The sequence below is a fragment of the Sebastes fasciatus genome, chromosome 16, assembly GCF_043250625.1.
Source record: "Sebastes fasciatus isolate fSebFas1 chromosome 16, fSebFas1.pri, whole genome shotgun sequence".
In the NCBI taxonomy this organism is placed as follows: Eukaryota; Metazoa; Chordata; class Actinopteri; order Perciformes; family Sebastidae; genus Sebastes; species Sebastes fasciatus.
The window spans coordinates 10,195,037-10,207,238 of record NC_133810.1 but is presented as its reverse complement, the minus strand read 5'-3'; the positions used below and the strand labels follow the sequence as shown (position 1 = coordinate 10,207,238).

The following is a 12,202-nucleotide window of genomic DNA, read 5'->3' as shown; positions in this document are numbered from 1 at the left end:
ATTCTTCATTTCACTGTCCGAATATCAAAAAAAAATCTGTCCTTTTCATACTTCATTTCTTTCTAATCAATCAGTTTTCAAGATATTTTGGTAACACACAGGGTGATTAATGAAGGCCATAAAATAACTTTCACTTTCTGGTGGATTTCACCAGAAACAACACAATTTTGGAATGATTTTAAATTTGTAAAATGTTGGGGTCTTTTTTTTTGCAAATGAAAATCATGTTCAAGACAATATTTCAGCAGAATGTTTTACTTTCAGATTTAATACACAACTTTTGAACATTCCACAACAATCATGCAGGAATAAAATGGGAATTATAGAAAGCTTTACAGGCTTCGCCAATCACACTTTAGGAATAACTGGGCTTCACGTCGTCTCAAAAACACTCAAAATGTGAGGTAATATCTTTTTTAAATCATCATCTACCGACAACAGACCATGAAGACGTCAAGAAGAGGTCAACCAGTCATGTACATTCAGTTATCAGTTAATAAAAGGTACATCTAGCTAAAACTAATGCAGTCTAACACAAAAGCCCTGTAATAAATCCTGTCTTCATGAAGGTCATTGTGTTCAGTTTGTGTTGTTTAAGATATGTTGTTATGATCTAAGTAATGTTGAATTAGCTCTAGCTAGGTCCTGTCCAATAAACACTCTTAAACTAACTTATTGTTCATCCTTACAAGTATGTTTTAATTCAGTGTTGATGTTATTTACCATGAGTGCATCAATCAACTAAAACCCTTTATCACAACATTATAACAATGAGCTAGCTTTGTGACATAAAATGCAGTTAGCAGATGTTACACCTCGGGATTCTGCTTCCGGGCCATTAAGTAAGACAGCTTCCGGTGTGTCTGTTTTTTTTCATACTTTATTTTTTTTGGAAAGTTCAATATAATAGTTACATAAACATGTTCATGTTTCATTACAAAAAAATCAGAAAATATATTTTACAGTATAAAAAAATTATATAAAATAAAATACATTATACAACAAATACAATGTAAGGAAAGGAAAAGATAAATAAAATCAACAACAACAAATTGGAATAAATGTCTAAACAATCTAATAGATTTTGGCAATTTAGAATTTTCAATCATAGTCAAATATGTTTTAAAATCAGTATCTTTAAAAGTATAAAAGGAGGATATTCTTTTGAGCCATATCATTTTATGGATATAATATTTTGCTAAGATATTAATCTAATTCATTGTAAATTTCATCTTCCGAAAAAAAGATTGTTAAAAGTGAGTAATATCTCAATCTTTGTTAGAATGATATTTTTTTCAAAATGTTTATGAGAAATTATTCTGTAAATCAAACCAAAAAGAAGTAGCATGAAAACAATCTACAAACACATGTTCAATAGTTTCCCCTTCACAATTGCAAAAAGTGCATCTATTGTTAAACCGGTGTGTCTTTTAATTTAAGAGGAAATGCAGAAATTCACGCCTATGTGCTGCATATTGCTCTGTAATAAAACTGGACAGAAAAAAATAATGTAAAATATGATTGTCTTGTCTTTATACAGAATGAGGGAGAAGGGAAATCCAGATAACAAATCATTTCATTTTTCATTTCTTTTCCATACTATTTTTACAGGCTAGGCCTACCAGGCAGGTAGAGTTAGAGAGTTTTTTCTTTCAGGGGTTGCTAGTGTTGGTGTGTCTCTGTTGGTGTCAAGTGTGGATGCCAGCAAATGCCACTTCTGGTACATTTCATTTTAACCCCCTCTCTCTCTTTATTTATGTTATTTTACCTTTATTCTACTAAGAACTCCCATTGAGATTAAAAAACAAGAGAGACCTGGCCGGCCATATAAAATTACAACACATTAAAATACAATATATTCAACATTATATACAAAAAATCACAAGAAAACTGACGAACAGCTGTTTAACATGCTGGTAACCACATATCACCACGTTCAATATGATGCCCTTAAATTCATCAATGGATATGATCTCATTTTAGATCTTTTTGTAGATGTCCAAGGTGCATAGTGAGAGAATATCTCTCTATGTGTATGAAAGGTGCTATATGAGTACAGTTCACTTAAAATTGGATTTGGTTTTTATATAAATGGGCTTAATTGTATAAAAAACTACAAAATGAATAAAAGAGTCATGTATATAAAAATACATAAATGGATTTGAATTTTTGTGCATCTGCCAAATGAATGTAACACAAAGTTTAAAAAAAATAGGTCATTTTAGAATCTCTGTGAACATAATTTGTATAATTTAATGTTTACTTATTAGTACTCATCATAGTAGTAGTGGTAGTAATATATTACATTGCAAGTCTTCCATTTAATTCTGTAGTTCTGAATCTGAAAGACAGACTATAACTGAGGGCTAAAGACACACAGAAACTCTCAAACCGCTCCTCTTCCTGAAATGAAGCACAACTTTCACAAACCCCCCACCCAGACTTTCTTTACTGGCAAGGCAAGGCTCTTCCCGCTCAAAGTCTATTCATCTCAGACTTGTCGTTCCCTCCCCTTTCACAGATCTGCCCGTTTATAGATGGGTGCAAACACCATGTGATTAATGTAAGAGCTGGAACACTCATACACTGCAGATCAGTGGACAAACATTGAGGAAATGAGCACAGCATTTATCTGGTAACAGAGAGTGAAACGTACAGACATTCACTGTCGTCTAGAGGAGAAATGGCGCAGCAAGTGATTCTGGATCGAGACAAACTGAGCTGTTCAATCTGTCTGGATCTTCTAAAGGATCCGGTGACTATTCCCTGTGGGCACAGCTACTGCATGAGCTGTATTAAAGACTACTGGGGTGAGGAGCATGAGACGAAGACACACAGCTGCCCTCAGTGCAGGCAGAGCTTCACACCGAGGCCTGTCCTGGTGAAAAATACCATGATGGCAGAGTTAGTGGAGGAACTGAAGAAAGCAGGACCTCAAGCATCTTCACCTGATCATTCCTCTGCTGGACCTGGAGACGTGACCTGTGATTTCTGCTCTGGGATGAAGGTGAAAGCCCTCAAGTCCTGTCTGGTGTGTATGGCCTCTTACTGTGAGCAGCACCTCCAGCCTCACTACAATATAGCTCCATTAAAGAAACACAAGCTGGTTGAGGCCACTTTAAAGCTCCAGGAGAACATCTGCTCTCAGCATGACGAGGTGATGAAGATTTTCTGCCGCACTGATCAGAAGTGCATCTGCTATCTCTGCTCCATGGATGATCATAAAGGTCATGACACAGTCTCCGCTGCAGCAGAGAGGGCTGAGAAGCAAAAGGAGCTCGGGGCGAGTCGGCAAGAAATCCAACAGAGAGTCCAGGACAGAGAGAAAGACGTGAAGGTGCTTCAGCAGAGGGTGGAGGCTATCAATCTTTCTGCTGATGAAGCTATGAGAGACAGTGAGAAGATCTTCACTGAGCTGATCCGTCTCATTGAGAAAAGAAGCTCCGAAGTGAAGCAGCAGATCAGATCCCAGCAGACAACTCAAGTGAGTCGAGCTAAAGAGCTTGAGGAGAAGCTGCAGCAGGAGATCACTGAGCTGCGGAGGAAAGACACTGAGCTGGAGACGCTCTCACACACAGAGGATCACCTCCATTTCCTAAACAACTACCCCTCGCTGTCACGTCTGTGCGAATCTAAAGACGTTCCCAGCGTTGATATCTGTCCTCTGTACTCCTTTGAGGATGTGACAGCGGCGGTGTCAGAGGTCAGAGATAAACTGCAGGCTGTTCTGAGTGAGGAGTGGGGAAAGATCTCTCTGGCAGTGACTGAAGTGGATGTTTTACAAGCAGAGCCCAGAACCAGAGCTGAGTTTATGAAATATTCTTCTCAAATCACACTGGATCCAAATACAGCATACAAACGTTTGTCATTGAGTGACAGGGACAGAAAAGCAACATTAATGAAAGGAGAACAGTTATATTTGGATCACCAAGACAGATTTAGAGAAAGGTACCAGGTCCTGAGTAGAGAGGGTCTGACTGGACGCTGTTACTGGGAGGTGAAATGGAGCGGGATCGTTTGTATAGCAGTTGCATACAAGGATATTAGAAGAACAGGCACCAATAATGAATGTGGATTTGGATATAATGACAAATCTTGGTCATTAGACTGTAACAGTAGTAGTTATATATTCAGACACAACAATATTTGTACTTCCCTCTCAGGCCCTCAGTCCTCCAGAATAGGAGTTTACCTGGATCACAGGGCAGGTACTCTGTCTTACTACAGCGTCTCTGAAACCATGACTCTCCTCCACAGAGACCAGACCACGTTCACTCAGCCTCTCTATGCTGGATTTTGGTTTCGATATGATGTTGGAGACACTGCTAAGCTGTGTGAGCTCAAGTAGACAAGAGTTTAATGAGTGATTCATCTCTGTACAGTAAATGTTGAGATGTGTCTGCACTGCAGAGATCAAACATAGCGGGTGGAACTTTCTTCTTCTATTTTCATTCAATGAAATGATGAAAACTTTTTTTATTTGCTACATAGATTGTTTGTTGAAATTTGATTCTTATGTTATTTTTACTAAACATTTTCCTTATACTGTATACTGTGCAAAATGAATGTAATATAGATTTAAAAAGAGTCATGTTTACTTTTTAGTACTCTACATACTGCTGTCTGTACTGATATTGTAAAATCCCATCACCTTTTTTTGTAAATGTACCCAAAAAGTAGAGGAAAAACTGGTCTAATTTTGAACGTATCCTTCTGAAAAATAGCTAATCATCTTCTTAAGAGTGAATTCAAGTGTCTATACATGGTTAAAAAAATATATAAAAAGTTAATGTTCAAAATCCTACAAATAAATAGCCTAAATAAATAAATTGTTGACTTTGCATATGCAAAATGTCTGACTAAAAATCTGTTTTTGTCGTACTTAAAATTGAATTTGGTTATATTATTAATGGGCTTAATTATGTAAAAACTACAAAATTAATAAAACAGTCATGTATGTAAAAATGTATAAATGTATTTGGGTTTGGATTTTTGAGCATCTGTCAAATGAATGTAAAATAATTTCTTTTAAAAATATTTTGTAGTTGTACTAAATCTTCATATCTTCATAATTTGTATAATGTAATGTTTACTTTCTGCATACTGTGCTGCTGTTAAAATAGCAACTTTTATTTTAATGTACCCAAAAATTACGAGTACCAGAAAACTGGGATCATTTTAAATGTAGCCTTTTGAAAAATAGTTTAGTAATCTTTTTTTTTAAGAAAGAATTCAAATTTACTTTCATGATAACAATTATTTGGATACATTAAATGAAAATCAATGTTGTAAATCCTAAAAAAATAAATAAATTGTTGACTTATCTATATTCTATATTCTTCATTTCACTGTCCGAATATCAAAAAAAAATCTGTCCTTTTCATACTTCATTTCTTTCTAATCAATCAGTTTTCAAGATATTTTGGTAACACACAGGGTGATTAATGAAGGCCATAAAATAACTTTCACTTTCTGGTGGATTTCACCAGAAACAACACAATTTTGGAATGATTTTAAATTTGTAAAATGTTGGGGTCTTTTTTTTTGCAAATGAAAATCATGTTCAAGACAATATTTCAGCAGAATGTTTTACTTTCAGATTTATTACACAACTTTTGAACATTCCACAACAATCATGCAGGAATAAAATGGGAATTATAGAAAGCTTTACAGGCTTCACCAATCACACTTTAGGAATAACTGGGCTTCACGTCGTCTCAAAAACACTCAAAATGTGAGGTAATATCTTTTTTAAATCATCATCTACCGACAACAGACCATGTGTTGATTTAATGCTGATGATGGTGAGAGAAGAAAATCACTCAAAAAGACAATAATGAAAAAAAAGGAAATATAACAGAAACTATCAATTGAAGATTATCTCTTATTTCTAATAACAACTCTACTTTTCTTTGCCAAAAGCTGACGGTTACCTCCCAGTTGAAAATTGCTGAGTGAGTCTAAAGGAAGATGCACTGAAAAGGTCTAGACCTCTAAATCACAACTCATATCTCAAATGTGTTGAGTGATTCAAATGAAGTGAAATGAAAAGGTAATAGTCTGAATATCAGGCTAGAAGAGGTCAACCAGTCATGTACATTCAGTTACCAGTTAATAAAAGATGCATCTAGCTAAAACTAATGCAGTCTAACACAAAAGCCCTGTAATAAATCCTGTCTTCATGAAGGTCATTGTGTTCAGTTTGTGTTGTTTAAGATATGTTGTTATGATCTAAGTAATGTTGAATTAGCTCTAGCTAGGTCCTGTCCAATAAACACTCCTAAACTAACTTATTGTTCATCCTTATAAGTATGTTTTAATTCAGTGTTGATGTTATTTACCATGAGTGCATCAATCAACTAAAACCCTGTATCACAACATTATAACAACGAGCTAGCTTTGTGACATAAAATGCAGTTAGCAGATGTTACACCTCGGGATTCTGCTTCCGGGCCATTAAGTAAGACAGCTTCCGGTGTGTCTGTTTTTTTCCATACTTTATTTTTTTTGGAAAGTTCAATATAATAGTTACATAAACATGTTCATGTTTCATTACAGAAAATTCAGCAAATATATTTTACAGTATAAAAAATAATATAAAAATAAAATACATTATACAACAAATACAATGTAAGGAAAGGAAAAGATAAATAAAAACAACAACAACAAATTGGAATAAATGTCTAAACAATCTAATAGATTTTGCCAATTTAGAATTTTCAATCATAGTCAAATATGTTTTAAAATCAGTATCTTTAAAAATATAAAAGAGGGATATTCTTTTAAGCCATATCATTTTATGGATATAATGTTTTGCTAAGATATTAATCTAATTAATTGTAAATTTCATCTTCCGAAAAAAAGATTGTTAAAAGTGAGTAATATCTCAATCTTTGTTAGAATGATATTTTTTTCAAAATGTTTATGAGAAGTTATTCTGTAAATCAAACAAAAAAGAAGTAGCATGAAAACAATCCACAATCACATGTTCAATAGTTTCCCCTTCACAATTGCAAAAAGTGCATCTATTGTTAAACCGGTGTGTCTTTTAATTTAAGAGGAAATGCAGAAATTCACGCCTATGTGCTGCATATTGCTCTGTAATAAAACTGGACAGAAAAAATAACTTACAATATGATTGTCTTGTCTTTATACAGAATGAGGGAGAAGGGAAATCCAGATATAACAAATCATTTCATTTTTCATTTCTTGTCCATATTATTTTTACAGGCTAGTCCTACCAGGCAGGTAGAGTTAGAGAGTTTTTTCTTTCAGGGGTTGCTAGTGTTGGTGTGTCTCTGTTGGTGTCAAGTGTGGATGCCAGCAAATGCCACTTCTGGTACATTTCATTTTAACCCCCTCTCTCTCTTTATTTATGTTATTTTACCTTTATTCTACTAAGAACTCCCATTAAGATATAAAAAAAACAAGAGAGACCTGGCCGGCCATATACAATTACAACACATTAAAATACAACATATTAAACATTATATACAAAAATTCACAATAAGACAGAAGAACAGCTGTTTAACACGCTGGTAACCACATATCACCACATTCAATACAATGCCCTTAAATTCATCAATGGATATGATCTCATTTTAGATCTTTTTGTAGATGTCCAAGGTGCATAGTGGGAGAATCTCTCTCTATGTGTATGCAAGGTGCTATATGAGTACAGTTCACTTAAAATTGGATTTGGTTTATATATAAATGGGCTTAATTATATAAAAAACTAAAAAATTAATAAAAGAGTCATGTATGTAAAAATACATAAATGGATTTAGATTTTTGTGCATCTGCCAAATGAATGTAACACAAAGTTTAAGAAAATAGGTCATTTTAGTATCTCCATGAACATAATTTGTCTAATTTAATGTTTACTTATTAGTACTCATCATAGTAGTAGTGGTAGTAATATATTACATTGCAAGTCTTCCATTTAATTCTGTAGTTCTGTATCTGAAAGACAGACTATAACTGAGGGCTAAAGACACACAGCAACTCTCGAGGATCGTCGGTCGGGAGAGAGACAGCTCGGAAGGCGGTTGGCAACACTGGGCTGTGACTGGACAGGAGATGGCAGAGGGAAGTGACGGATCAGAAAGCGAGTTAGGCGAGATGGAATTAGGTGGCGGGAGCTACAGAGAGTGGGATATTGCTCGGAAAAAGAAACGTAAAAAGAATCCAAATAATAAATCGGATGATAGTGATTCTGTTGGCAGAGAAGCTGTAACAGAGAGGAGGAGAGATGATTATAAGGTAATCATTAAACTGGCGCAAGAAGGGGCTTCTTTTGGAGAGTGGAATCCAATACAACTTACCAGATCAATATGTAAAGAAATCGGAGAAATAAAAAGTGCTAAAGTGTTAAGAAACGGATCACTGTTAATTATGTGCAAGGATGGAGGACAACAAGGGCGAGCAATCAGGATGAACAAAATAAATGGCAAAAAAGTACAATGTTCCCTAGCTGGTGACAAAAAACTAGTCAAGGGAGTCATCTCAGGGATCCCAGTAAGTGTAACAGATGACGACGTTAAAGCAAACATAACTAATGCAAAAGTAAGTGAAGTCAAACGCATGAAATCAAACAGAAATGGCATTAAAAGTGACAGTCTCTCAGTGCTGATCACTTTTGAGGAGGAAAAACTTCCCGAAAAAATCTTCATTGGATATATGTGCTATGATGTCAGGCTGTATATTCCCCCACCACTCAGATGCTTTAAGTGTCAACGATTTGGACATGTGGCGGCTGTGTGTAAAGGACACCAAAGGTGTGGAAGATGTGGAGGAGAACATGAGTATGGCAAATGTGCCCAGGGAGCAAAGCTGAAATGCTGCAGTTGCGGTGGAGAACATAGCTCAGCGTACGGTGGATGTGAGGTTAGCAAAAGAGCGGCAGAGGTGCAGAGAGTCAAGGTGTATCAGGGAATCAGCTATGCAGAGGCAGCAAAGAAGGTTTCAAGAGGAATAAAGGTGACAAAGCAAAATAACACTGTGAATGAAGATGTTGTAAAATGTGCAGGATGCGATAAGTTGAAGGAGGAAACTCTGCTAGTCAGAAAAAAAGTGACTGTGCTCTTTATGGCAGAAATAATCAACTGTTCGGCACAGTCAAAAAGTCGCAATGAAAGGATTCAAATAATTGTAAGATCAGCTGAGAAGTACCTTGAAGTAAATGGGTTACAATGGGAAACAGTTAGAGACATTCTGAATGAAGATACACAATCCGCACAAACATGGGCTGGATCCTCTTAATGGTGCTAATTCTGCTACAATGGAATGCGAGAAGCTTAATAGCAAATGGACAGGAGTTTAAGAAGTACATTGATAAATTACAAAATAAACTGAATGTAATATGTATACAAGAGACATGGTTGAAACCACAGTGGGATTTTGTTGTAAAGGGATATTCTGTAGTTAGAAGGGATAGGGAATCTGGTAATGGTGGAGGAGTTGCAACATTCATACAGAATGAAATGAGTTACAAGATAATGCATGTAAACACTGAGCATGAATCAATTGTTGTTAAGGTGTGGACTGACAGAGGTGATATAGATATAATTAACTTTTATAATCCATGCGGGAAATTAAGTCAAGGTATATTGGAGGATGTAGGGGGATCATTGCAAAATAATGTAATATGGTGTGGGGATTTTAATTCACATAATTCATTGTGGGGGAGCAATAGCACAGATGCTAATGGTGTAGTTGTAGAAGAATTTATAGATGATCACTGTTTGGTGTGTATTAATAATGGGGAGGGAACACGGTATAATTGCACTCAAAACACAGAAGCAGCACTTGACCTAACATTTGTAAATAGTACTTTAGCAGGTGTAAGCACATGGAAAGTAATAAAGCATACTACAATGGGCAGCGATCACTACCCCGTAGTGACTAAAGTTGGTGTAAAAATTTATTTTGATAAGGGAAAGAAAATTCCTAGATGGAAGTTGGAAAATGCTAATTGGGCTGCTTACCAAGAGATAAGTGCAACGAGATGTGAGGGAATTAAAAAAGATTATCAAATGGATGTAAACATATTTAATGGTGAACTAGTTAATGAAATAATTCAGTCTGCTGAGGAAACAATCCCAAAGAGTACAGGAACTAAACGTATTAAGAATGTACCTTGGTGGAATAGCGAATGTAGCAAAGCCATAAAAAACAGAAATAAAGCATTTAGGGAACTCAAAAAACTTCATTCACAGGATGCTTTGATCCAGTATGAAAGGGCACAGGCAATAGTAAGGAAAACAATAAGAACCCCAAAACGCACATTTTGGAGGCAATATTGTAGCAGTATAGGAAGAGAAGTAAAGCTTTCAGATGTCTGGGGCATGATCAGGAGAATGGGTGGGATCATAAGGAGTTATAAATTACCAGTGATGAATAATGGGGATCAAATGGCTGTCAGCAACCTAGAAAAGGCTGAACTTCTGGCGCAAACATTCAGGAAAGTTCACAGCTCCGACAACCTAACAGATGAGGCCAGGCGCTGTAGAAATAGAGTTTTATTGGAGAAATCTAAAATATTAGAGAAAAAAGAGACATCAGAAGATCCAATAGACCTGCCTTTTAGTATGTTTGAATTGAGAAGAGCAATAACTTGTGCACGTCAGACCACACCTGGTAAAGATGGCGTATGCTATAAAATGTTAGAGAACATGGCAGATAACACTCTGGTCACTGTTTTAAGACTGTATAACAGAGTTTGGGAAACTGGACAACTTCCTTCAGTGTGGAAACAAGCCGTAATAGTGCCTATTCTAAAACCAGGGAAAGACCCATCAGATCCATATAGTTACAGACCTATTGCCCTAACCTCTCATTTATGTAAAATTATGGAGCGAATGGTTACAGAGAGATTAACATATTTCCTGGAAAGTAAAGCTCTTTTATCTCCACATCAAAGTGGGTTCCGTAGGGGTCGCAATACTATGGACTCTGTCTTATGCTTAGAGTCAGACATCAGGAAAGCACAGACCAACAAAGAAGTAGTATTAGCTACAGTGGCGGCCGGCCAATAGAGGGCCACGGGGCCTGGCCCCACCCACCTTGAGCCACCAAAAAAAAAAAAAAAAAATTATAAAATTATTAATTATAAAAATTCTAAAAATTCTAAAAATTGTCAATATGTGTGTTTTTGACCTATGGAATATACCCGTAATATTTGTAAAATAGGATAACTGCGCCAAATATCTGCTTTCCTCCTTGAACTCTCTGCTAGTGCACCTCTCAGCTGCTCTGCTGCACGTGCACTTTCTGGGGCCAAATGGATTTGGCCCAAGGAAGGCGGGTCTAATAAGCAGTACAGCCAATCACTGATTAAAGATATATGATTACAAGCATGAATGACATACAATTCATCCAATCAGCGCCGTAAAAAAGACTTCCGGGAGGGCCAAACTGATTTGGCCCATGGTGTGCGCGCGCACGTTCACGTGTGTCTCTCTCTGTTCTCGTCAGGGCTCATGTCAGTTGTCGCGGGATCAAGACCTTCCTGAGAAACACCATGACACAGGATCGCCTTAATGCTCTGGCTATGCTCTCCATGGAGAAGAAACTTGTCAGGAACATGCCTGACTTCAATAAGAAGGTCATTGAGAGGTTTGCCACTCAGAAGGACAGAAGAGCAAAGTTCCTTTATAAATGATCTGTCGTATGTTATATTAACATACTGAATTGTATGAATAAGATGTCCTTATGTCAGTGTTGGAATAAATGATAAAAATGTAACTGCAAAGTAGTAATGCGTTTTTGATACCTTTTTTTGCATTGAATCGTACTAGGATGTTTGTTGAAATTGATTGGCCCTACCCAAAAAAAAATCCACCAGCCGCCACTGCTCAAATTGCAATTTAGCGGGTTGTGGAGTCATTTTTCTTAAACATGACTGGCAAAAATAAAAAAAATAAAAAAATAAATAAAAAAGTAAATAAAAAAAAATAAAAAAATAAAAAAATTAAAAAATAAGTAAATAAATAAATAAATTAGTAAATAAATAAATAAGTAAATAAGTAAATAAATAAATAAGTAATAAATAAAAAATAAACAAGTAAATTAATAAAAAAATAATAATAATAAGTAAACAAGTAAATAAATAATGATAAAAAAACTCAATAAATAAATAAGTAAATCAATAAATCAATCAATAAATCAATAAAAAAATAAAAAAACAAGTAATTTATTTATG

General features: G+C 35.5%; 1 protein-coding gene across 1 annotated transcript in view; it reads left to right on the top strand.

Moving 5' to 3' along the window:
- The first annotated feature begins 2,662 nt into the window (after positions 1-2,662).
- LOC141752977 (tripartite motif-containing protein 16-like) overlaps positions 2,663-12,202 on the top strand; it is a 40,570-nt gene continuing 31,030 nt past the window's right edge. The window contains exon 1 of the mRNA XM_074611270.1: positions 2,663-4,208. Coding sequence (XP_074467371.1) covers positions 2,684-4,208 — 1,525 coding nt within the window. The 5' untranslated portion in view covers positions 2,663-2,683. The remainder of the gene's footprint in view (positions 4,209-12,202) is intronic.